Here is a 22,496-nt window from a genome sequence, read left to right as displayed (position 1 = left end):
CACCGCAGCCTCGACCTGCTGGGCTCCGGCAATCCTTCCATCTCGGCCTTCCAAGTAGCCGGAATTACAGGCATGCGCTACTATGCCCGGCTGATTTTTTTATTTTATTGTATAGATGAGGTCTCGCTGCCCAGGCGGGTCTCGAATCTGCGGGCTCTGGCAATCTACTCACCTCAGCCTCCCAAAGGCGCGGGATTACATGCTGAGCCACCGAGCCCAGCTGGTTTTCTTTTTTTTAAATTAGTATAATATTTATTTTTAAATGATTATATATGTATCATTTTTAATTTTATAAAAGTCATAGGTTGGGTGCAGTGGCATGCATTAGTAGTTCCAGTTACTTGGGAAGCTGAGGCAAGAGGTTTGGTTGACCCTAGGAGTTCAAGACAAGAATGGGCAACATGGTGAGAACTCACCACAAAAAAATTAATGAATAAATAAACAAAAAAGTTATAAGGCAGCCCCCTTGGGCCCCCTCCTCCTCTAGCAGCTTTTCTGTCCTCTCAATAAATCCTACTTTCTTTTTTTATTTTTTTTTTGAGTTGGAGTCTCACTCTGTCGCCCAGACTGGAGTGCAGTGGCCGCTCCTGGCCACCGCAGCCTCGACCTGCTGGGCTCCGGCGAGCCTTCCACCTCAGCCTTCCAAGTAGCCGGAATTACAGGCGCGTGCTACCACGCCTGGCTCATTCTTTGATTTATTGTAGAGATGAGGTCTCACCTGTCCAGGCGGGTCTCGAACCCACAGGCTCAGGCAATTCACTCACCTCAGCCTCCCAAAGGCGGGGGATTACAGGCTGAGCCACCGAGCCCAGCTATTAAATCCTACTTTCAAAAAAAAAAAGTTATAGAGACATTGCTAACTGGCTTAACTTATAAACCAATGTAGAAGATATGAGAACATTTAGCCTATTTCAAACAAATATAAATATTGTTGACATTTTTGTGTTAAAACAGTTTTTAGGCTGGCGTGTTGGTTCACACCTATAATCCCAGCATTTTGGGAGGCCAAGCAAGGTGGGAGAATCTCTTGAGCCTAGGAGTTCAATATCAGCCTGGGCAATATAGCAAGACTTCATCTCTACAAAAAAAAAATCATAAAATAAACTGTGGTGGCATCTGTAGTCCACCACAGCTGCTCCGGAGGCTGAGAAAGGAGGATCGCCTAAGCCCAGGAGATCAAGACTGTGGTGAGCTGAGATTGTGCTACAGCACTCCAGCTCCAGCCTGGGTGACAGAGTGAGACCCTGTCTTTTAAAAAAGAAAAAAAAATTAAATCAATTTTTAAAGATTTTGGTTCATGTCAAAACTGTTTTTGTTGCCCAAACTAAAACTTTTTCTTTATATCTCACAACTAAGAAAGGTTATTTTAGAAATGTACATTCCAGTGCACGTAAAGCTGGCCGTTTTTTAGCAAGAAACAAGGGTAATTGTGTATCTGTTTCTCAAACCTCAGTGAGTTCTGGCTGGCCCTCTGGTTGCTTTGTTAGAATGAGCCTCTCTGGGAGTTGGTTCCCCATCTGAGTGAGGGATATAGCTACAAGTCACTTCCCATGAAGCTGTTTCTGGGACCTGCCACAATAGGTCAGTCTGGGGTGGGCTCGGGGAAGAACCAAGGGAGTCCCTGGAGAAAATTGTGTGGGAACAAGAAATGGGCCTTTCTGCCCCCTTGGATTCGCTTTGACTTTCTTACAGAGTGTGGTATTTATTAACTAATTCAGCATTTTACCCGTGTGTGCCTCCACAGACTAGCTTCCTTTTACGAAGTGGCCATTCCCGAAATGGAGTCTGCAATTAAGAAGAGGAGGCTTGAAGATACCAAGTGAGGCGGGACTTTCCTCAGGCTTTAGCATCCCCATCTCTAAGACAAGGGGTAGGACTAGGGACCTGCAGCTTCAGCCTTGTGTGTGTCCCTGCCTAGTCACCTCCTATCCCTTGCATTTTTTTTTTAAAGATTTAAAATAAATCTTTTAGCTGGGCTCAGTGGCTCAGCCTGTAATCCCGTATCTTGGGAGGCTGAGGTGAGTGGATTGCCTGAGCCTGTGGGTTCGAGACCCACCTGGGCAACTTGGCGAGACCTCATCTCTACAATAAATCAAAAATTAGCCGGGTGTGGTAGTGTGCGCCTGTAGTTCCAGCTACTTGGAAGGCTGAGGCGGAAGGATCGCCAGAGCCCAGCAGGTCGAGGCTGCGGTGGCTGGGAGTGGCCACTGCACTCCAGTATGGGTGACTGAGTGAGACTCCAACTCAAAAAAATTTTAAAAATTAAAAATAAAAAAATAAAATAAAATAAAATAAATCTTTTCTGGCTGATCACATTGGCTCACGCCTATAATCCCAGTGCTTTGGGAGGCCAAGGTGGGAGGATTGCTTTAGGTCAGGAGTTTGAGACCAGCCTGGGCAACATAGCAAAACCCTATCTCTATAAAAAAATTTTAAAAATTAGCTGGGCATGGTGGCACATAGTACCAGCCACTTGGGAGGCTGAAGTGGGAGGATCACTTGAGCCCATGAGTTCAAGGTTACAGTGAGCTAGTACAGTGTACTACTACATTCTAACCTGGGCAATAGAGCAAGACCTTGTCTCTAAAAAAAAAAAAAACTTAAAAAAAAAGATATGGCCAGGCTCAGTGGCTCAGCCTGTAATCCCAGCACTTTGGGAGGCAGAGGCAAGTGGATTGCCTGAGCCCACAGGTTCGAGACCAGCCTGGGCAACTTGGTGAGCCCTCATCTCTACAGTAAATCAAAAATTAGCCGGGCGTGGTAGCGTGCGCCTGTAGTTCCGGCTACTTGGAAGGCTGAGGTGGAAGGATCACTAGAACCCAGCAGGTCCACCCTGGGGTAGCCGCGAGTGTGCCACTGCACTCTAGCCTGGGCGACGGAGTGAGACTCCGACTCAAAAAAAAAAAAGATGTAAGATTTTTAAAAAATGAGTGCTCTATAAGAAATTGTGTGAAGAACTAAGGAGAAAGATTGTGATTATGACAGGCAGAGAGTTAAATGTTACCAAATAGCAAAAAAGGAGATTTGTCCCAATACTCTGCCTGTACCTAGGCAATGAAGTCCATTAACCCAATACCCCCAAAGTACTGACAGTTACAATGATGGCGGGCCTCTGCCTCTAAGCCCTCCTCTCAGCTGGTGCTCCACCTCTTGGTTCCTGGCCCACTGGTTCCTGACCCACTTGTTCCCAACCCACTGTTTGAACTGAGAAGCAGCCCTGGAGCCAACTGGCCACTCTGGGCCTGTAGCCTTTTGCCAGCTGCTCTCACTAGTGAACCATAAGGCTTTCTTCACCAGGGAGGCACCTATAACTATGGAGGAAAAACTCCCTCAGTGCTTTTTTGTCTTCCAAGTCTATTTCTTTTTTCTCTCTGGCCTTGAAAGGCTGCTAGGTGACCTGTGGCAGAGGCTCTCCCATTCCAGGAAGAAACTAATAGAGATTTTTCACATCCTTCTAAACCAGATCTGCCTCCTTCCCATCCTAGAAAGCAGGTAAGCCCTTGGAAACTGCTGCCTGGATAGACAAGCCTCCCAACAGCCCCCTCCCCAAGCCCAGCACGAGCATGTCCATCACTTCATCTCGGCCTCCTCTTCTGCTCTGGGGTCAGCTGAGCAGAGATAGGAAACCAAGAAAAATGCCTCTTCCCTCCTACGGGCCACAGACTTACAGAGCAGTAGGGCGGGCATGGAAGGAATGCAAGTCATCTTGCATTGCATGGGCTCATCTTCCCTGGTGTCCTGTTCCAGCTGTGACAACATTCAGGGCTTCATTGAAGAGTTTCTTCAAGTCTTCAGCTCCTTGCTGCAGGAGAAGAGGTGAGTGTGATGAGATGCATCCAGCAGTGGGACAGGCCCACGGCCCTCCCATCAGTCTCCATGAAGCCTTATATGATAGAGCCCCTGCCATAGGCTCACCATGGCTCTAATAAGTTTGGGCATCAGACTCAGGGAGTGGCCTGCAGCAGAACAGTGTCCCAATGGCCCCAGCCCTGTCCCTTCTGTCTGCTCTCTGCCCCACAGGTTTCTCCGGGACTATGACACACTCTTCCCTGTGGCTGAAGATATCAACTTGCTGCAGCAGGCCTCATCAGTCTTGTATCCTTCTTTTATGGCCCTATCCTAGGTCCCAGGCCTGACCAAGTCAGAGATAAGTTGCTGGGACTCTGAGAAGCAGAGAAAGGTTTAGCCCCAAAACACACAGATCAGCCAGCTGGCCAAAGAGGCCTGCCAAGGCCCCAGTCTTCCATTCTCTAGAGAAGATGACTGCTGTAATGCTCAGGGCAGGGGAGAGGTGCAGTCCTGCTTTCTCTAGGTGTTCTCTGAGCATCTGGGCCTATGTGACCAAGGGTCTCATCATCACCCTCACAGACCTCACTGCCAAAAGGGAGGAGGACAAGTAAACAGGCAGTTAGATCGTGTCATGTGGGAGGAATTCAGAGGGCAAGAAACTAGAGGAGGCACCTCACCTGGCAGAGCTCAGATAGGCCTGTTAAATAGAAGTGATGTCCAAGCTGAGAACAGCAGAAGGAATGGGAGAGCATGAATCCAAGATCTAAGGGCAAGGACAAGAGTATTTCCAGCGGACAGAGGACAGAGAGAGCAGACTTCTCTGAAGAGCCCACAGACGTGTGTAGAGTACAGGCTATGACTGTAGGGAAGGGGTCTGCCAGGAGAGGGAATTGGAATGTGACAGGTGTGCTGGCCTTGGGACACCTCTCACTAAGAAGTCGTGTGCTCTGTCCTGCAAGTGCTGGGGAGCATGGAAGGCTGCAAAGCAGGGGTGATGTACAGGTCTCTACTTTGGAAAAACTGTCTGGCACGTGGAAGAGAATGGACCATCCTGAAGCCACAGTGAGGCTTAGGAGCTGGAGTGGGGGGTATTGCTGGACGATGAGGGCTTGGACTAGAAGTGGAGTGAGAGAGGTTTAGGTGACTCTCAGATTTCTGGCTTGTGCCAAAGATAGTAGAGAGGAAGGAAGGACAGGAAGGAGCAGGCCTATAGGCTATTGTGGTAGCTGGGGTAGGTTGTCAGTCCTACTTCAGGGACACCTTGTGTCCCCCAGCCTTTGCAGAATGCCATCAGCTCGTTGGACAGGGAGCGGTGGCAGCAGTCCTATCAAGCCTACCTACTGGGTGTCAGTACAAAAAAGGAGCGACTGGCTCATCCAAATCCATTTTCCAGGACACTCCAGTGGCAGCCCTGGCCCTATCTTTACTCAGAGCTGCTTTCTACTGAATAGCAGGTGCTAGGTTGCAGAACCATTATGGCTGTAGTCTGGCCTGTTTCCCCCACACAGCCCAGGTGTCAGTGATGCCCACTGGGTGTAGCCCAGAAAGCCCCTGGCAGAAGCTGTATGGTCAGATGCTGGGGAGGGATTGAGAAATTATGCTGCCTGAGAACTGAGAAGATGGAGAAGGCTGTGGGACCCGAGAGAGAGACCCCTTAACATGGCCTTATAGGGATGAGACACGAACTGCCTACATCCTCCAGGCAGTGGAAAGTGCGTGGGAAGGGATGGACAGACGGAAAGTCACAGATGCTAAAGACCCATCGGTGACTGAGGATCTCAGTGGGGATCCCAGCAGGGTCGCAGTAACGGCAGAGCCAGTCAGTCAAGCAGCATCACATACGGAGAACTTGGAGGACGAGGTGTGTATCGGGTGGTGCTTTCCTCGCCTCTCCTGGCCCCGTTGGAGAGGTTGGGGCAGCAGGAAACCTCCCTTCTTTGTTTTTGCACTTGGGGAAAGGTTTCTTTTAGAACTGACAGCTTGAGCTGTGGTCAGCTCTGGGCTGCCCTTAGGGTCCCAAGCCGAGAGCATGCTAGATTGGGGTGAACAGAAAGCAAGTTGCTTAAGCCATCAAAGCCACAGCTTCCCCTCTATAAAATGTAGAGGTAGGCCAGGCACATTAGCTCACACTTGTAATTCCTGCACTTTGGAAGGCTGAGGCAGGAGGATTGCTTGAGCCCAGGAGTTTGGGGCCGGCCTGGACAGCATAGTGAGACCTCATTTCTATAGAAAACTTAAAAATTAGCCAGGTATGGTGGTATGCAGGGGAAAAAAGCAAAAATGAAGAGGTGAAGATTTTTCCACAGCTCTCCTCTAAACAGACAAAAGTGGGGCCTGTTTGGTTACAACTGGGAGCAGTGCCAGGTCCCACTGCATGGCCAACCCAGAAACCCCTCCGTGGGACTACAAGGCTCCCCTGAACAAATTCGGGTGCTTCAGATCTGATTCCTTCTCTTTGGACTTTTCTAGGACTGGCCAAGTCTATGGCTGTCTTGATTGGCCACTAAACCTAGGACTCTCTCCTGTAGGTTGGGAGGCAGCACAGTACCAGGATTAAGACCACCTAGACTTGGGTCAGGAAGTTTAGGAGTGCAGCTGGTTCTGCCACTTGCCAGCTATATGGCTTTAGGCACATCACGTTGAACCTTGGTTCCTCATCTGTAGAAACCTAGATGACAGATGTGGTGTACACCTCTATGAGGTTGCTGGGATTCCCAGAGCTGTTGCTTGAAACTCTCTGAACGTGGCTGACCCTCGATACTCCTCTAACAATTGCTACTGTTCTTCCTGCTAGATCCCAGATCTCATGATTCTTTTTTGTTGTTTTGTTTTCTTGGGTTTTTTTTGAGTCAGAGTCTCACTCTATCATCCAGGCTGGAGTGCAGTGGCACGCTTATGGCCACTGCAGCCTCAACCTGATGGGCTTTGGCGATCCTTCCACCTCAACCTTCCAAGTAGCTGAAACCACAGACACACGCCACCACACCCAGCTAATTTTTTAATTTATTGTAGAGATGAGATCTTACCAAGTTGCCCAGGCTGGTCTTGAACCTGTAGGCTCAGGCAGTCTTCTCGCCTCTGCCTTCCAAAGTGCTGGGGTTACAGGCATGAACCACTGCACCCAGCTGTTTTTTGGGATTTTTATTTATTTATTTATTTATTTATTTCAGAGTCAGAATCTCACTCTTGTCACCCAGGCTGGAATGTTAGCAATCACAGCTCACCACAGCCTCCACCTCTCAGGCTCAGGCCATCCTTCTGCCTCAGCCTCTCAAGTAACGGACTACAAGGCATGTGCCACCATGCCTGGCTAATTTTTTAATTTTTATTTTTGTAGAGACAAGGTCTCTATGTTGCCCAGGCTGATCTTGAACTCCCAGGCTCAAGGCCCCATGGTCAGGAGGGGCAGAGTCAGAACTCAAACCAGGTCCGTTGGCACTGAGTCCAGTGCTGTCAGGGGCCTATTGCCACATCACCGGCCCTGCTCAACCTTCTCCTTCACTCTGTTCTTACTTCAGTGCATGGGGGCAGCAGCTGCCCCAGGCCCCGTCATTTGTGGTGTGGAGCTGGACTCACTCATCTCCCAAGTGAAGGACCTGCTTCCAGACCTTGGGGAGGGTTTCATCCTGGCCTGCTTGGAGCACTACCACTACGACCCAGAACAGGTGATCAACAACATCCTGGAGGAGCGGCTGGCCCCTACCCTCAACCAGCTGGACCAAAATCTAGACAGGTGGGAGAAACACCTGGAGGGAGGCTTCTGGTGCCTGGGCTGCCTGTGGGGGATGGTGGGGGGAAGGGGGAGGCTTTCCTCTGCATCTCACTCTTCCTGCTCTCGTGGCCCAGGATTCAGCTTGCTCTCTCTTCCCCACAGTGGTGTTTCCCAGCCATTTAAACGAATGTCCTCTTTGAGGAAACAAAACCTTTAGGCCCCACTCAGGAGGTTCTCACTTGTCTCATGCAGGGCAGAGCATGCACAGCTAACATCCCTGCTGCATTTGTGGGAAGACTGATTAGAGACACAGATGTGACAGAGGGTTGTTATGCCTTCAGAGCTCCTCAGTTCCTGACCTGCCATTGTCATGACCACCTTCCCAGTAGATTCTTAAGAAAGGGCAGCCGAAACCTCTCAGTCCTTCAAACCTACCCTTTTTGAGTTCGGTCCACTGCTGCCCAAAGGCCCCACAGGAGAGCAGGAACCAGTGCACAAAGAGGTGTTTCTTCCATGAACAAATAATGTTTACCAAATGAGTGAGTGATGATAACTTTGTGTCCCACTTTACAGATGAGGGCACTGAGGCACAACAAAGTTGAGTGATCTATGACTACCTGTCTCATAGGGCTACTGTGAGCATTAAATGAGGGATAGAAGCCGGGCTCGGTGGCTCAGCCTGTAATCCCACGCCTTGGGAGGCTGAGGTGAGTGAATTGCCTGAGCTCGCGGGTTCAAGACCCGCCTGGGCAACTTGATGAGACCTCATCTCTACAATAAATCAAAAAATTAGCCGGGCGTGGTAGCACACACCTGTAGTTCCATCTACTTGGAAGGCTGAGGCGGAAGGATCACTGGAGCCCAGCAGGTTGAGGCTACGGTGGCCGGGAGCGGCCACTGCACTTCAGTCTGGATGACAGAGTGAGATTCCAACTCAAAAAAAAATTGAAATTACAATAACAAACAAATAAATAAATGAGGCATAGAGCTTTTAAGAAATAAAACCTACGTGGGTGGCACACAGGGAACAATGGGGAGCTTCATTTGAGGTGTGGCTGCATATCCAGGCAGGTACCAGGTAGTGTGAGGTCTTTTCTCCCCCTTAAAGGTTTTTAGATTGTGTCCTAGGTGGGGCTGGTGAAGGGATTGGAAATTGGAAGGGTATAACATGGCAGGGGGAAGTGGGGAATAGGTAGGTACCAGCTGGCGGGGCCCCCTCAATTGATTTCTGTGTCCCTCCCAGACAGATGAAACCAGACCCAACGCCCCTGCTGACATCTCGTCACAACGTCTTCCAGAATGACAAGTTTGACGTGTTCAGCAGGGACTCAGTGGACCTGAGCCAGGTGCATAAGGGCAAGAGGTGAGTGTGGTGGGCTGCAGAGTTCTAGGCGCCCTGACTCTGGAAGTGTGGAGAGAAAGCAAGAGAAACCAAAGGCTCCATCTTTACAAAGCTGACCTCAGTTTCAGCTCAGAGATCCCTTCACAGCCCTGGACCTATGCACTCCCCGTAGGTAGGAACAGGCTTATCAATGATTACGCTTCAGGCTCCAACTCCATGCAGGAGGTTGTAGTGAATGAATCTTCCTTGTTGATAGCAAAAGGCCAAAAGAGTCCAAATGGTCCCCTGCTTACCTGATTACATTTTTTAATGTGTTGACTATCAAGTCTCTGTGTTGTGGATCTGGACTGGGCTTCCCAGAAGCCCTTCTTTGTCCTGATTTTTTCCCAGGTTATGACAAAATGAGAAAATTAAGGACTTGTACTAAGTGAGATTTTCAGTAGGTAAACATATTCCATTTTAAGGCCTTTCTATTTATTTTTAGTTTGTGTCCTTCCTACTTTTTTGGCATTGAAATGTCCATTTAAGATTTATTCATTCATTCAACAAATATTTGTCTGGTACTTACAGCATTCTAGGCTCTGGATTAATTAAGTTCTGGGGACATAGTGGGGAGTGAAACAGACACGGCCCCTGCCCACGTGGAGTCTGTGTTAATCAGCTTATCAAACAAGCAACATCAAATTACAGATATAACAAGGACTGCAGAGTGGAGGTACACAAACTTCTGAGCCTATGGCTGAGGCTTCATCCCAGGCAGGAGTCTCCTCTGAGAAGATGATGTGGGACCGAGAGCTGAAGGATGAGGAGGGGTCAGCTCTGCAAAGGAGGGAAGAAGAAGTTTTCCAAGGAGAGTGAATAACAGGGGCAGGGGCCCCAAGGCTGTTGTGAGCATGGCGAGGGTCCCACAAGCTGACACATTTTATGTTTTGAAAAGATCACCCAGCTTTGGGACAAGAGTCAACAGTGATGGGAGAGAGTACAACATCCAAGTGGAGAACAGCAAAATAAAATGTTGACACTGGTAGTCCCCCAAAGGTCTGCAGTGGTGTTGACTCATTGAAAACAGAAATCAGGGGCCCACTGGACAAGTGAAGCCTGCCTTTTCACTATCATATAGATGGAGACGATGAGGTTCAGAGTGGGAGAAAACCAACCTTGTTTTCATGTAGGAGCACCAGTGGCAGAAATGCCGGCTGCTTCTTCAGTTAGAGCCCCATCCTATTCCCCCTCCCTGGGGCTACCCAGTGCTGGAAGCTTGGCTGGCCAAGGGCTTAGGAAGTGGGCGCAGGGCAGCCATAAAGTCATCTGGCTGGCTGGTCAGGAAGTACTTGCAAACTGCTTAGTCACACACATTGCGACATCCCCAGATCCCAGACTAGAGATGTTATCCTGCATCATTGCGACATCCCAGATCTCAGGCCAGAGATGTTATCCTGGATCAGTGGCCACTATTCCAGGCCAGCACGACCCTCTGCAACTCCAGCTGTTGGAAAGGAGAAGACAAGAGTTCCCCCTGGCCGGTAGAGGGCTGGCCCCCTGCTCCAACCCAAGGAGCCTGATTGGTAGGTCCCCACAGAGCTTAGGCATCTCTGGACAATGGCCTTTCCCCTTGACCTTAATCTATGGGTTTGCCCAGGGCACGTGGTATTGTAAAGTCCCATCTAACCCTACCTGGGTCATAAGTCACTCACAAGCATTTGCCACGGGGCTGGTCCCAGCTGTCAGGGTCAGTAGAAGGACTGACACTGAGGCAGCCAAGTTTCCGAAAATGCTGTGCTCCCGGGGCCCTCCAGGCTGCCAGACAGAGAGACTCATTATGCTGGATAGCCTAGGGGCTGAGGATTGCAAAGAGGCAGAGCATCCATTCATGTGTTATTTATTTATTTATTCATTCAACAAATATTTATTAAGTGATTTACTAGTGCCAGATCCTATGCTAGACACCAGGAAGACAAGGTGAGCTGGGTGCCCATGTCTTGCCCTTAAATGGCACAGAGACCGTGGGAAAGACTTAGACCGTTAAAATAAGTAATGACAGAGTGGGAAGGTGCTGGGGTGGGCTACACAGAGATTTCAGCAGAGACACCTGTCCTAATTTGTGCAGGGTGGAGATCCTTAGAGCCCTACCTTCGGGGGAGCATGTGAGAAATTAAGTAACACCAAGGAGATCACATCTGAGTTTAAATGCATGTGTGTTGTTTAATTAAGTAGGATACACTCAGGGCCTTAAGTAGTAAGGAAATCTGTCCCCTGCGTTACAAGGGGCTACAAGTGAGGGCAGGCTAGGCTAGGTTAACCTGTGGTTTCTGTCTCTTGGGCCTGCTTATGGTCATGCTAGTTCCCTTGAGGCTTCAGGGAGTCAAGATGTTTTGGCTGTGGCTTCCAGAAGCAACAGTGCTGGGAGGAAGTCCAGACCAGGTGTCCCTGTGTCTCTCCAGGAGGCTAGGAAATCTTTCCCAGAAGTTCCCTTCATATCTCATCAGGAGGACTGAGTAACAGGGTGGAGGCCTGGTGCTCCAGTATGGAAGGGAAAGGTGGAAAGACTTGAAGAGAATGAAGGGAGCATGGTTAAAATGGAACATAACTGTTGGGCAGATGCCAAGCACATGTGCTACATGTCAAGGCTAGTGAAGGAGGCAGGTTGTAGAAGGAAGGGTCCCCTGATGTTGTGGGACTGTTCCATAGTGCCTTGGAAGATAGCAAGTGTTCTCCCTCAAAAAAAGTTCTATTGCCAAAAATGTCTGTGCATTCTGTCTTTTGAGGCGTCGCAGAGATACTAATGGCTCTGACAAGTCCTGCAGTAAAACAGGATTTACTTTGTTGAGCTCAGCAAGTGCTGGGCCTACTTCTCCATATCATTTTATTTATTTCTCATATCAGCCCTAGGAAATAGGTCCTGGGAGGAAGGAAATGAGACTTAGCAAGGATAAGGGACTTGCCTGTGGTCACACAACCAAGGAAGTAGCAGAGCAGACCTGAGTCAGGAGACCTGGCCCTGGCTTCACTGTTAGAAGCTGTGTGACTTTGAGAAGGTTGCTCTGCCTCTCTGGATCCCCGGATTCCTCACCTAGAAAAGGGAGTGGCGAGGGGGGCAGGGGGAATTATTTGTTTGTTTTTACCTCTGCAGGCCCTTTAGAAGCTCAGAGACAAGAGTCAGCCTCTCAGGCAGTTTGAATGGGCCTTGAAGGACAGGCTTGAGGAGATGAGGAAGGGAAAGGTGGCCAGGTGTCGGGGAGCCTGCATTTCCTGGGCTTGCTGTCCTCTTGTAGGAGGCTGAAGAAGCTGCCTGCCCCAAAGACAGTCTCTGAAACCACTGTTGCCTGGTTTTCCAGACTTGACTGAAGTCACGGCCCTCTGACATCTTCTGGCTGCTTTTGCTCCTGATTTTTCTTTTCCTTCCTGACTCCAAATGAGGTCATGGGGCTAAAACTGCACCTCCCTAGACTGACAGCCTAGGCACCAGACTTCCCTATCCCTACCTGTGTTCTCTACCAGGCATACCTGGGGTGGGTGGAGTTTGCCAGGCAGCTATGTAGCCAGAGGCCACACAGCATAAAAGAACTGCCTCAATTGCCAGACCAGGGATGGATAGTCCAAGAGCCGAAGGTATGGCAGAAAGGATAGTGATACTGCTCATTCATTCGTGGTTCCCTGGCCCAGCACAGATCCTGACACCTAGTAGGTCCTTAGGAAATGCATGTTCAATGCATGGATGTGCTCTTACCAGGGGCACCAAGCACCCAGACAAGTTGAACTCTTTTCACTTCCTCTCTACATCTTTTCCAACCAGTCAGAAAGCCAGGTACAGGGCCAGGGCCACAGTCACAGGCCTCTTCCCAGGTGGCTGTGAAAGATTCCTGTGGACTGAGATTTCTCCCTGGTTCACATCACATGCACCCTACTTTCTACCACACCTGGGACTCCTGGTCCAATCAAATAACTCCCTACCATGGAGCCTCCATTACCCCTTTCTGCAGCTCCCAAGTAGACCTCCTGAGCCAGAGTCCATTTCTGTGGTGTTTCCAGGGCAGACATGTCTCCAATTTAACACATTACATGATAGCTGTCATCTACCTGTCTGTCACCCCCCAACACACTGTGAGTTCATAAGGGCAGATCCATATTTTATTCATTTCCGAATCTCTCCCCATCCGGGTCTCATATCCTGCCTTGCATGAAGTAAAGGCTGTTGAAGGGAGGCAAACCCTAGCCCGCCACACTGGAGGCTGCAGTCCTGACCTGCCCCGGCCTCCAGGCAGACAGCCCAGCAGACTTAGACAGACTCAGACGCCTGCCCCTCCCTCCACCAAAAGCCAGTTAATAGAAGATTTTTATGGAAGCTGTGTTCGGCTTTGTGTCTCTTCTTTTTTTTTCCCTACCCTTGATACATTCCAGAGACCCGATTTCACAGCTAAGCTGGATTTTCTTGCCTGGCATCGCATATTGATTTTCCCCTGCAGGGCTAGAAGCTACATTCCACAGGCCTGTGTATGTGTCTGACAAGCCAGGTTTTTTTACAGGTTTGCAAAGCCATGAGTCGAGAGGCCTGAGTTCCCCCTGCCGAGGCTGCACTGAAGCTCACTGTGACCCCAAGCAAGTTATTTTTCCTCCCTCCACTGCACCCGAGTTTCCTCACCTGTGACATGATGGGAGTTGAACTTGCAAACTTTTTCTTCCAGTGAAATGTTACATGGAAGCTTGAACCGTGAAACAGATAGGCGGCCACTTGTGGTTACATGGGGTGAAAGGAATAGGACAGGGCCCCTCCACCTCTCACCCCAGAGGTCTCTAGGACTTCCCTGAGCTCAGCAAGAAGGCCACATGTGGCCTTGCTCTTTCTTTTTTTTTTTTTTTTCTGAGTTAGAGTCTCACTCAATCTCCCAGACTGGAGTGCAGTGGCCACTCCCGGCCACCGCAACCTCGACCTGCGGGGCTCCGGCGATCCTTCCGCCTCAGCCTTCCGAGTAGCTGGAACTACAGGCACGCGCTACAACGCCCAGCTAATTTTTGATTTATTGTAGAGATGAGGTCTCGCCAAGTTTCCCAGGTGGGTCTCGAACCCGCGGGATCGGGCAATTCACTCACCTCGGCCTCCCAAAGTGCGGGATTACAGACTGAGCCACCGAGCCTGGCCATGCTCTTTCTTAAATGTGTGTTTGTTTTAGAAGATTCAGACAAGCCCAGGCCCCTCTGAGGAGTAGCCATTTTCATTCAGTGTGGGATTCACCAGCCCTGTCTGCACATTTACCCACACTGATGTGTGGCCCATAGAAACAAAAGTTGATTTGGTTTGCTTTGGGGATCATACTGTGTGCATTTTTCTGTAGTTTGCTTTCCTTCTTGGGAATAAATCTTAAAATTCTTTCTCTGTCAGCACAAATAGATCAACGTCATTCTTGAGATCTGTATGCAGCGATCTGTAATACAGATGTGACACAGTTCATTTGGCCACTTCACTCCTGGTAGACGTTAATTGCTTTCCATTTTTCACTGTTACAAGCAATACTGAAAAGAAAATCTCTATCAGACCTCTGTGCACACACAGCCATTATTCCTCTGGGGTAGATGCCTCTGAGCAAGGGAGTTTCCTAGTCAAAAGATGTGCACATTTCACTTTTTTTTTTTTTGAGTTGGAGTCTCACTCTGTCACCCAGGCTGGAGTGCAGTGGCATACTCATGGCCACCCCAGCATCCACCTGCTGGGCTCCAGCGATCCTTCTGCCTCAGCGTTCCAAGTAGCCAGAACTACAGGTGCGCACTACCATGCCTGGATAATTGCTAATCTATTGTAGAGACGCAGTCTCTCCAAGTTGCCCAGGCTGATCTCGAACCTGGGGGCTCAGGCAATCCCCTCACCTCAGCCTCCCAAAGTGCTGGGATCACAGGCTGAGCCACCAAGCCTGACTGTGCACATTTCACATTTTAACAGCAGCTCCCAGGATGCCCTCCAAAGTGGCTGGGTCTGTCCCCATGGTCTCGGGGTCAATCCAAGGGATGGAGAAGTAAGCCCACAGTCTGTCCGGGCCCTCCACACCCTGCAGCCTTCCAGGTCTGATGGGTTTTTCCTTTCTCTCGGCACCAGGAAAGAGGAGAACACACGGAGCCTGCTGAATGACAAGCGAATGGTGGCAGCGCAGCGACAGCGCTACGAGCAGTACAGTGTGGTGGTGGAGGAGGTAGGTCGGCCAAGGCCGGGCCTCTGCTGGGCAGGGGAGACCAGATGGTCCCAAGCCCCTCCGACAAGTGCTTCCACCATTGCAGGTGCCGCTACAGTCAGGTGAGAGCTTGCCCTACCATGGTGATGACTACGAGGATGAGTACGATGACACGTACGATGGCAACCAGGTGGGCGCCAACGATGCAGACTCTGATGATGAGCTCATCAGCCGCAGGTGAGGCAGAGGGTGGGCACATTCCTGGGCAGAGCAGCTCTCAGGCCTGTGGGGCTTCCACACCCCTTGTTTATACAGATGAGGAAGCCAAGGCCCTGATTACCTGAGCATGTCAGTGGCAGAACCAGGGCCAAACCCAGGCCTCCTGACTTCTAGTCCAGTGTTCTTCCACCCCAGCGCACCCTGAGTGGGACAGCATTTACTTGGTCTCACACAGTAGTTTTACATTTTTCTTCCTTTTTTTTTAAGCCAGTCAAATTCAGCAGTGGAGGGTTGGATACATTTTTCTTTTTAATTGCAGAAAACTTTTCCTAGTGGGATATTTTGGACATTCCTCAACACAGATCAAAGCAGAACTGCCCTGACTAAAAGGAGGAGTGGGGACCCCAGGGCCCTAGCTCAACCTCCCCCTCAACCCCTCATCAGTCCCTGGTTCCCCCAAAGCATCCAGGGCCTAGAGCAAAGCTGTTACAAAGCACTTTGGTTTTTCCCAGCCTCCTAAGCCTGTCACCCAACCAGGTTCCCTCCTCCTTGTGGCTCTCCATGTTGAACCTAGTGTCTGATCTCACTTTCTCTCTAAACCCTCAGGCCCTTCACGATCCCTCAGGTGCTGAGAACCAAAGTGCCCAGAGAAGGGCAGGAGGAAGATGATGAGGAAGAGGAGGAGGAGCCTGAAGACGAGGCCCCCAAGGTACCTCCATGGCCGGCGGCTGGTGAAGGGGGAGTGCAGTTCTGAAGGGTAAATTGGTAGCACTAGCCCCCCGCCCCTCCTTGCAGCTGGCCCTGAGGCAGCCCCGGCATTACTACTTTGGACAAAAGGGGTCCCTTCGAGCCCAGGATGTCTGCTTAGAGAGCTGCTGGCTTAGAACTTGCCTCTGCTGCCCAGTGAGGTCCCAGGGAACAGATTCGAGACCAGGCCTTTGAGCTGCCAGGTTCATTATTCGGCCCAGGAGCCTCGAGGCTGGGAGAAGGGCAGCTGTTGGCTGTTGAGCCCAGGATGGCAGTTCTTAAAATCGGAGTTAGGGCCCAAGGACCCTGGGAAGTCACCTGGACTGGTAGATTTGAATTTTGTAGCAGCTAAACATTTTCTTCAAATGAAATCTTAACTAAAATCTCAACACACAGAACAGATAAAAGCAGTACTGTTCAGGTGAATGGGGCGGCAGCCTGGGATCCCTCGAGCCCCTCCTGCCCACCCACCAGGGTGGCAAATTCCAGTGTTTCCAGGGCAAGCTTGCTATATCAGTGAGTGGCAGGACCGGTGGGGACTGCACTGAGTGTTGGGGAGCACATGCCCTGCCTGAGGGACCCCCCACACACAAGTGCAGACCCGGAGTTTCCACAGATTTCCCTTTCCAGGCAAGGGATCAGCCCACATTTTTACCAATTTTCACAAGTTACTAATTCCAATTGTTTGGTTTTGGTTTTGGTTTAAAAAGCAAAAACACTGGCCACCAAAACCTGTCTGTGGTCCCTAGGTCAGTTTTCTCCTGCACTGGGCCAGGCTTTTACACTCCTGGTGCAGAAGGCTGTGCTCAAGAGTGGGCACTCCCACACACGCTGCTGGTGGTGCTAGTGAGGCCCAGGCCTCCTGCTCTTGTGACCAGTCAGCTTCCTGGGGCAGCTCCCTTGACTTTCAAGGCCCTGTGTAGCCTCTCCTAGTGGCCATCCTGGCCTCCTCGCCACATCATTTGTCATCATCATTCTAGCCACGGCCCATTCACCCTTTCCAGGAAGTCTGAGTCCCCTCAACTGCCACTTCCTTGGGGAAGAGAGGAAGGGGCTCCTGGAAACCTTAGCCCAAGGCAAGCCCACCAATTCTGGGGCATCGCTCTACGAAGCTATAGCTTCCCATTACCTGGCATGGAGGTGTCAACAAAATTCACTCAAGCAGGGTCTCGAAGCAGCTTAGGGAAAGGGGGCAGCTTGTGAGTCCAGATCTTGTTTCCCTTTCCCTCCACAGCCTGACCATTTCGTGCAGGACCCTGCAATGCTGAGGGAGAAGGCAGAAGCCAGACGTATGACTTTCCTCGCCAGGAAGGGGTGAGCATTCAAGAGACTGTTTCTTTCTTTTCTTTTCTTTTTTTTTTGAGTTGGAATCTTACTCCATTGCCCAGGTTGGAGTGCTGTAGCACACTCACAGCCATCCCAGCGTCTGCCTCAGCCTTCTAAGTAGCCAGAACTATAGGCATGTGCTCTCACGCCCAGCTAATTTTTTGATTTATTGTAGAGATGAGATCTTGCCAAGTTGCCCAGGCTGTTCTCAAACCCATGGTCTCAGGCAATCCCCTTACCTCGGCCTCCCAAAGTGCTGGGATTACAGGCTTGAGCCACTGTGCCTGGCCAAGAGGCTGTTTCTGATGGGAGGGGACCCATCTGGGAAAGGTCCAGCCAACCACCCAGGAAACCCACACAGAAACCCAAGCACTTCATGTGTATGAGTTTAGCTCTTACGACAGACGTATGAACCATTATCACTATCCTCTTTTCACAGATGAAGAAATTCAGCCCCAGAAACATTAAGTTACCTGCCAAAGGTCATACAGCTAGTAGGTGGTGGAACAAAGACTGAGCCCAGATAGCTCAGGGTCCACCCCCGAAACCATTATTTAATGAACACTGCAAGGGCTTTATCACCCAGTGTGGGAGACCAGTGTGTCCAGGGCTAACCGGTGTCAGGCACAGTGTCAAATGTGAGAGAGCCCAGACAGACAGACACATCGTTTATGACTGAGAGAGGCATGATAGGTAGGGACAGGGGCACTTGAGCTGGGCCCCTAAGGGTGTCATATGAGGGCAGAATGGCAAGAAAGTGCAGGCGCAGTCAGGACAAAGGAGTTAGGAACAGGTAGCCAGAGATTCCTCTAATCCAGCCCCCTCATCCAGCAAGGAGATAGTCCAGAGGGCCAAGGGTCAGCATCCACTTAAGGCCATGCCAGGGGTAGAAGCCCATTCCCCCATGCTGACCCTGACTCATCCAGCACTGCCTATGAGTAGGGGGCTTTGCCATAAGAAAAGTCATTTGGATTTCATTCTGAGGGCACGGGGGAGTCCTAGAAGGTTACTGAGCAGGAATCATAGCAGCTCTGATTTCTCATGCATCCCAGCCCTCTGAGTGCAGAGTTCTGGGAAAATCCCAGTGGTTGAGATAGTCTAAAAAGTCTTAGGTCACAACTGTGAGTGCACTGAGTCTTTGGAGACTGCCAGGCAAGGCTCTAGGGTGTAGAATAGGAGTTGTGTGGAAGGCTGAGGCGGAAGGATCACCGGAGCCCAGCAGGTCGAGGCTGCGGTGGCCGGGAGCGGCCGCTGCACTCCAGTCTGGGCGACAGAGTAAGACTCCAACTCAAAAAAAAAAAAAAAAAAGGAGTTGTGGCTCATCTGTAGCATGTAGCCTGGGATGGAGAAGGGAGAATACCCACCCCAAACCCTCCTCACCTCCTCCTTGTGGGCTGCAGTCAGTCTACTAGCTGTTCGTCCCCCACAGTGTAGCAACTGGCTTAGCCGGAGGCAGGGCTCAGAGAAGAAAAAATGCCAAGCTGGCCTGGCCAGAGCCCTAAGCCCTGCCCCTACCAGGCTTCATTTCTCCTACCATCCAAAGCTAGGACATGGTCGACCTGGCCCAAGCTTTGTGTTCTCTCCCAATGACCACCGAGGTAAGCTGCGGGCTTTTCACATCAGAGCCTCTTCTGGTTGGTGGGTACTCCTGGAATGGGTTGTTGCTCCTCAGGTACCGGCATGACAGCTCAACAACAGTGGCTGGCAGCCCCCGGGGCCATGGGCAGAGCCGAGAGACAACACAGGAGCGCAGGAAGAAGGAAGCCAACAAGGCGGTACGAGCCAACCACAACCGGAGAACCATGGCTGACCGCAAGAGAAGCAAAGGCATGATCCCATCTTGAGGCCGCTGTGCCAGGGCCGGCAGGGAGGCAGTGACGCCAGGCCTGCTTCCCATAGTCTGGGGCCTTCTCACCAGTTGGCCCTCTACGGGGCCCCAAGTTCAACTCGACCCCTCAACAGCCTCAGCTTTGCAGCCCCTGAGAAGGCCGCCTCGTCATCTACCAGCCATGAGCACCTTCTACAGAACACACAGTGCCTTATCCCACAGCAGAAGAGTCTGTGGGGCCAGCCAGCAGGCACTTTCCCCCAGCTGCGCTGGCAGGAAAGGGACAGGACAGAACCCCGGGGCAAGTGCCCCAATCTTCATGCAGCAAGACACACCACTTCCCTTTGTCCCTGGATGGCAGGAAACCTGTATATTCAAAAACAAACAAAAAGGCCTGCGAATAAAGTTTCTGACCCTTTCAAGCAATGATCCATGATGTACCCGTGACCCACTCCCCCTGTCCCATTCCTCAGGGACAAGCCGCCAGCTGGAGGACAAGAGGGCAGGATGGTCACTGTGTTCTTTTCGTCAGCCTCTCATGCTCTCCTCTCAGTGTCAGCCCTGCTAAGGTGGCTCGGCCTTGCTGTGTGACCCTCAGAACATCCCCCTTCTCTGAGCTCCAGTCCCTGCCTGTGGAATGAAGGACTGGAGGCCATGAGGCCTGTGGTCCTTCCCATTCACTCTTTCAGCTTGACAGTTCCACCTGAGAGGTAGGGACAGTTGTCAGCTCCACAGTGAGGAAAATAGGGCTCTGGGGGCTGAAAACCCCTGCCCAGGCCACAGCTAGGAAGTAGAGAACAGGGAGTGGACACTTGGTCTGACCCTGGCCTTTAAAGGGTTCTACACCCCTGTAGGTGGTGTCCTCTCCATCTCACATCTGACCCAAGGACATCTAGCCAGTGGCAGAGCTGGTACCAGAGGTCAGTGCCTCATGGTTGCACATATACTCTATTAAAGCCCCCAAAATCAAGAGATGGAAACCTTAGAAGACAAGTGAGGATGTCACTGCCCAGTCCTGTTGAAGCAAGTGAGACTTGGGCCTGGTTCCTCCTAGGCATGGCCAACTAGCTCCTAGAGCAGCAACAGCTGCCAGGGCCCCCCATTCCTGGGCCCTCCAGAGCCAGAGTGTTGCCAGTCAATGGTGGGTCTACAGTAGGGTGTTGGCTGGGCTGACCCTAGCCCTGCCTGGCCTGGAGTCCATCAGTGGAAGCCAGGGCCCATGCCTGGCTGGACCTTGACAAATCATCCTGGGTACTCATGCAATTTATTTGCACGTGCTTAGGGTGAGAGTCTGAAGTGGAGGCAGATAGGGAATTGACGAATTGGTTTTGTTAGGTCAGCCTGCACAAGTGAAAATCAATAGCAATCCCTCTGTGTTTCACCAACTCTCCCTATGTTTGAGATGCAGAGCAGATAAGGGAGCGGCATCCTCCTCTCTTGCTGCCAAATTGACTGAGCTCAGGCCCGGGTTAGCGGAGTCTTGACAGGCAACAGGAAGACTCTGTTTCCTTCTGACCAAGCTCGCTGGCAGAGGCCGTTTCTTTCCTCCCTTCCTGAGCTCTGGCGAGGTGGGTCAGGGTGTTCTTGGCTTTACCAGCCTTGCTTGTCACTGTCCACACAGTCCCCCTCCCCTTCACTTGGTCATCTATACCTCCTGACACCTGAATGGTGTTCAGGCCTCACGGGAACATCCTGGCTTAAAGGCTTTGAGAAGACAGAGGCAATTTTTCAAGTTTTTCAGAGTGTAGTGCCAGGTCAGACTTAGTCTCTCCCTTGAGGAGATGCTGTTTTCTCATTCAGATCTTGAGGCACCCTTTCAGGGTGAAAACAACTCAGGGCCGTCCAGAATGGTGCTCGCAGGCACACCCCTCTGCCTCTCGGGGGGGCCCCCATTTTCCCATCTGTAAAGTGAGCCCACTGGACCAGATGAAATCTTGCCACTTGGTGCCCATTATTGCCTCTGAGGAGACTCCAGGGTTTCAGATTGGTAGCTGTGGAGGAGTTGGAAGTAAAGGGGAGTGGGAGCCCACTCTGCTTGCTCGGTTGCGGGATCCTCCCGCACGTGCTGCTTTTCCATGAGTATTTTCTAAGTGCCTTCTCTGGACCCTGGCAGACCCTGGACGACTGTCACAAACCTTTCCCAGGAAACGTTGAAGACTTTGTGTCTTTGTTCTGGTCACGGGGGGCCATACTGGTGGGCGTGTGTGTTCAAACAGGGCTCCTGTTCCTCTGTGAAGTGATGGGGCAGAGCCTCTCATTGCTTGTTAAAAGGGACCCCAGAGCCCATGGGGGCAGGGGCAAGTTGGCAGCAGAGCCTGGACGTGGGTCCTTTCCAAGTCACCCCTTAACAAGTCGGGTGCAGTCTGGACGAGTGAATGATTGGAGAACCTGCAAGTCCCTGCCACACCAGGGGCTCCGGTGAGATAATCCATGGAGGAAAACAAAAACAAATAGAGGTCAACACACAGGAAATGCAGGGAATGTGATGTTGCTCTTTAAAATGCTATTGACAAAGACCTGGTAGCAACACGGAAAGTACATGTGTAAGAATATATATATATTTTTTAAAGTTTAAAAAGCAGAATGCCTGACGGTGTGATGCACCATAATTGTGGAAATGTGAACAAAAACTGTTTTGCATACAGACCAAGTCCGGAAGGGAATGTGCTGAAGGGAAATAATAGTGAGCACGTGCACGATGATGGTCATGACACCATGGTGACTTGTAACAAGAATAAAAGCACTTATGAGCATTTACCATGGTCAGAGTTTCTACTGGGCTCTTTCCTTACATTCTCTTGTTTAATCTTCACAAGGCAGATAGAGAAAACTGAGGTCCAGAGAGGTTAGGTGACCTGTCTGAGATCACACAGCAAGTGACCAAGGGAGGAGTCAGTCCCAGAACTCTCCTAAAACCTGGTCCTTAACCCCTGTGCACACTACCGTCTACTCCTGTTCTTCATTCCTTCCATTCCCCGTGTCCTTGTCACTATCCTTACAATGAAAGGAGAAAATGTGAGCGGGGACCCAAAAAAGCCAAAATTATCTTTTGGAGGGTAGCCTCTTGTAGTGCAGGCTTTCCCCACTAGGTAAGTGTTCTAGGAACCCATGAGCGTCAGTGTACCAGCTAGTGTTAGAGGCTGTGTTAAGCTTCAGTGATTTTTTTTTTTTTTTGAGATTCTTTCAGTGCATTTGCTTATTTCATGATGGGTGATTTACGAGTGCACTTGCCCACCCCAAGCTGAATATTCAGCAGTTTGTTTGTTTGTTTTTTACGAAAAATGGCATAACCCCTATTCCTTACCCTTCCTCACCTAAAAACATCCTCAAAGGGAAACATTTTGCCAATGTGGAAGAGGTGAAACAAAAATGGCG

The 22,496-nt window shown here is 50.6% G+C and overlaps 1 protein-coding gene across 1 annotated transcript in view; it reads left to right on the top strand.

The window, feature by feature from the left end:
* Positions 1 to 19,386, top strand: part of ASCC2 (activating signal cointegrator 1 complex subunit 2) — a 45,092-nt gene extending 25,706 nt beyond the window's left edge. Inside the window, exons 9-20 of the mRNA XM_021718121.1 lie at positions 1,745 to 1,819; positions 3,385 to 3,492; positions 3,748 to 3,816; positions 4,021 to 4,095; positions 5,461 to 5,650; positions 7,308 to 7,522; positions 8,745 to 8,864; positions 14,929 to 15,022; positions 15,108 to 15,238; positions 15,827 to 15,929; positions 17,202 to 17,281; positions 18,966 to 19,386. Coding sequence (XP_021573796.1) covers positions 1,745 to 1,819; positions 3,385 to 3,492; positions 3,748 to 3,816; positions 4,021 to 4,095; positions 5,461 to 5,650; positions 7,308 to 7,522; positions 8,745 to 8,864; positions 14,929 to 15,022; positions 15,108 to 15,238; positions 15,827 to 15,929; positions 17,202 to 17,281; positions 18,966 to 19,137 — 1,432 coding nt within the window. The 3' untranslated portion in view covers positions 19,138 to 19,386. The remainder of the gene's footprint in view (positions 1 to 1,744; positions 1,820 to 3,384; positions 3,493 to 3,747; positions 3,817 to 4,020; positions 4,096 to 5,460; positions 5,651 to 7,307; positions 7,523 to 8,744; positions 8,865 to 14,928; positions 15,023 to 15,107; positions 15,239 to 15,826; positions 15,930 to 17,201; positions 17,282 to 18,965) is intronic.
* The last annotated feature ends 3,110 nt before the right edge of the window (positions 19,387 to 22,496 follow it).

This window comes from Carlito syrichta, unplaced genomic scaffold, assembly GCF_000164805.1.
Source record: "Carlito syrichta isolate Samal-C Ts95f unplaced genomic scaffold, Tarsius_syrichta-2.0.1 Scaffold311843, whole genome shotgun sequence".
Lineage (NCBI taxonomy): Eukaryota > Metazoa > Chordata > Mammalia > Primates > Tarsiidae > Carlito > Carlito syrichta.
Note: the sequence above shows the minus strand (reverse complement) of the source record. Positions and strands in the feature narration are given on the sequence as shown.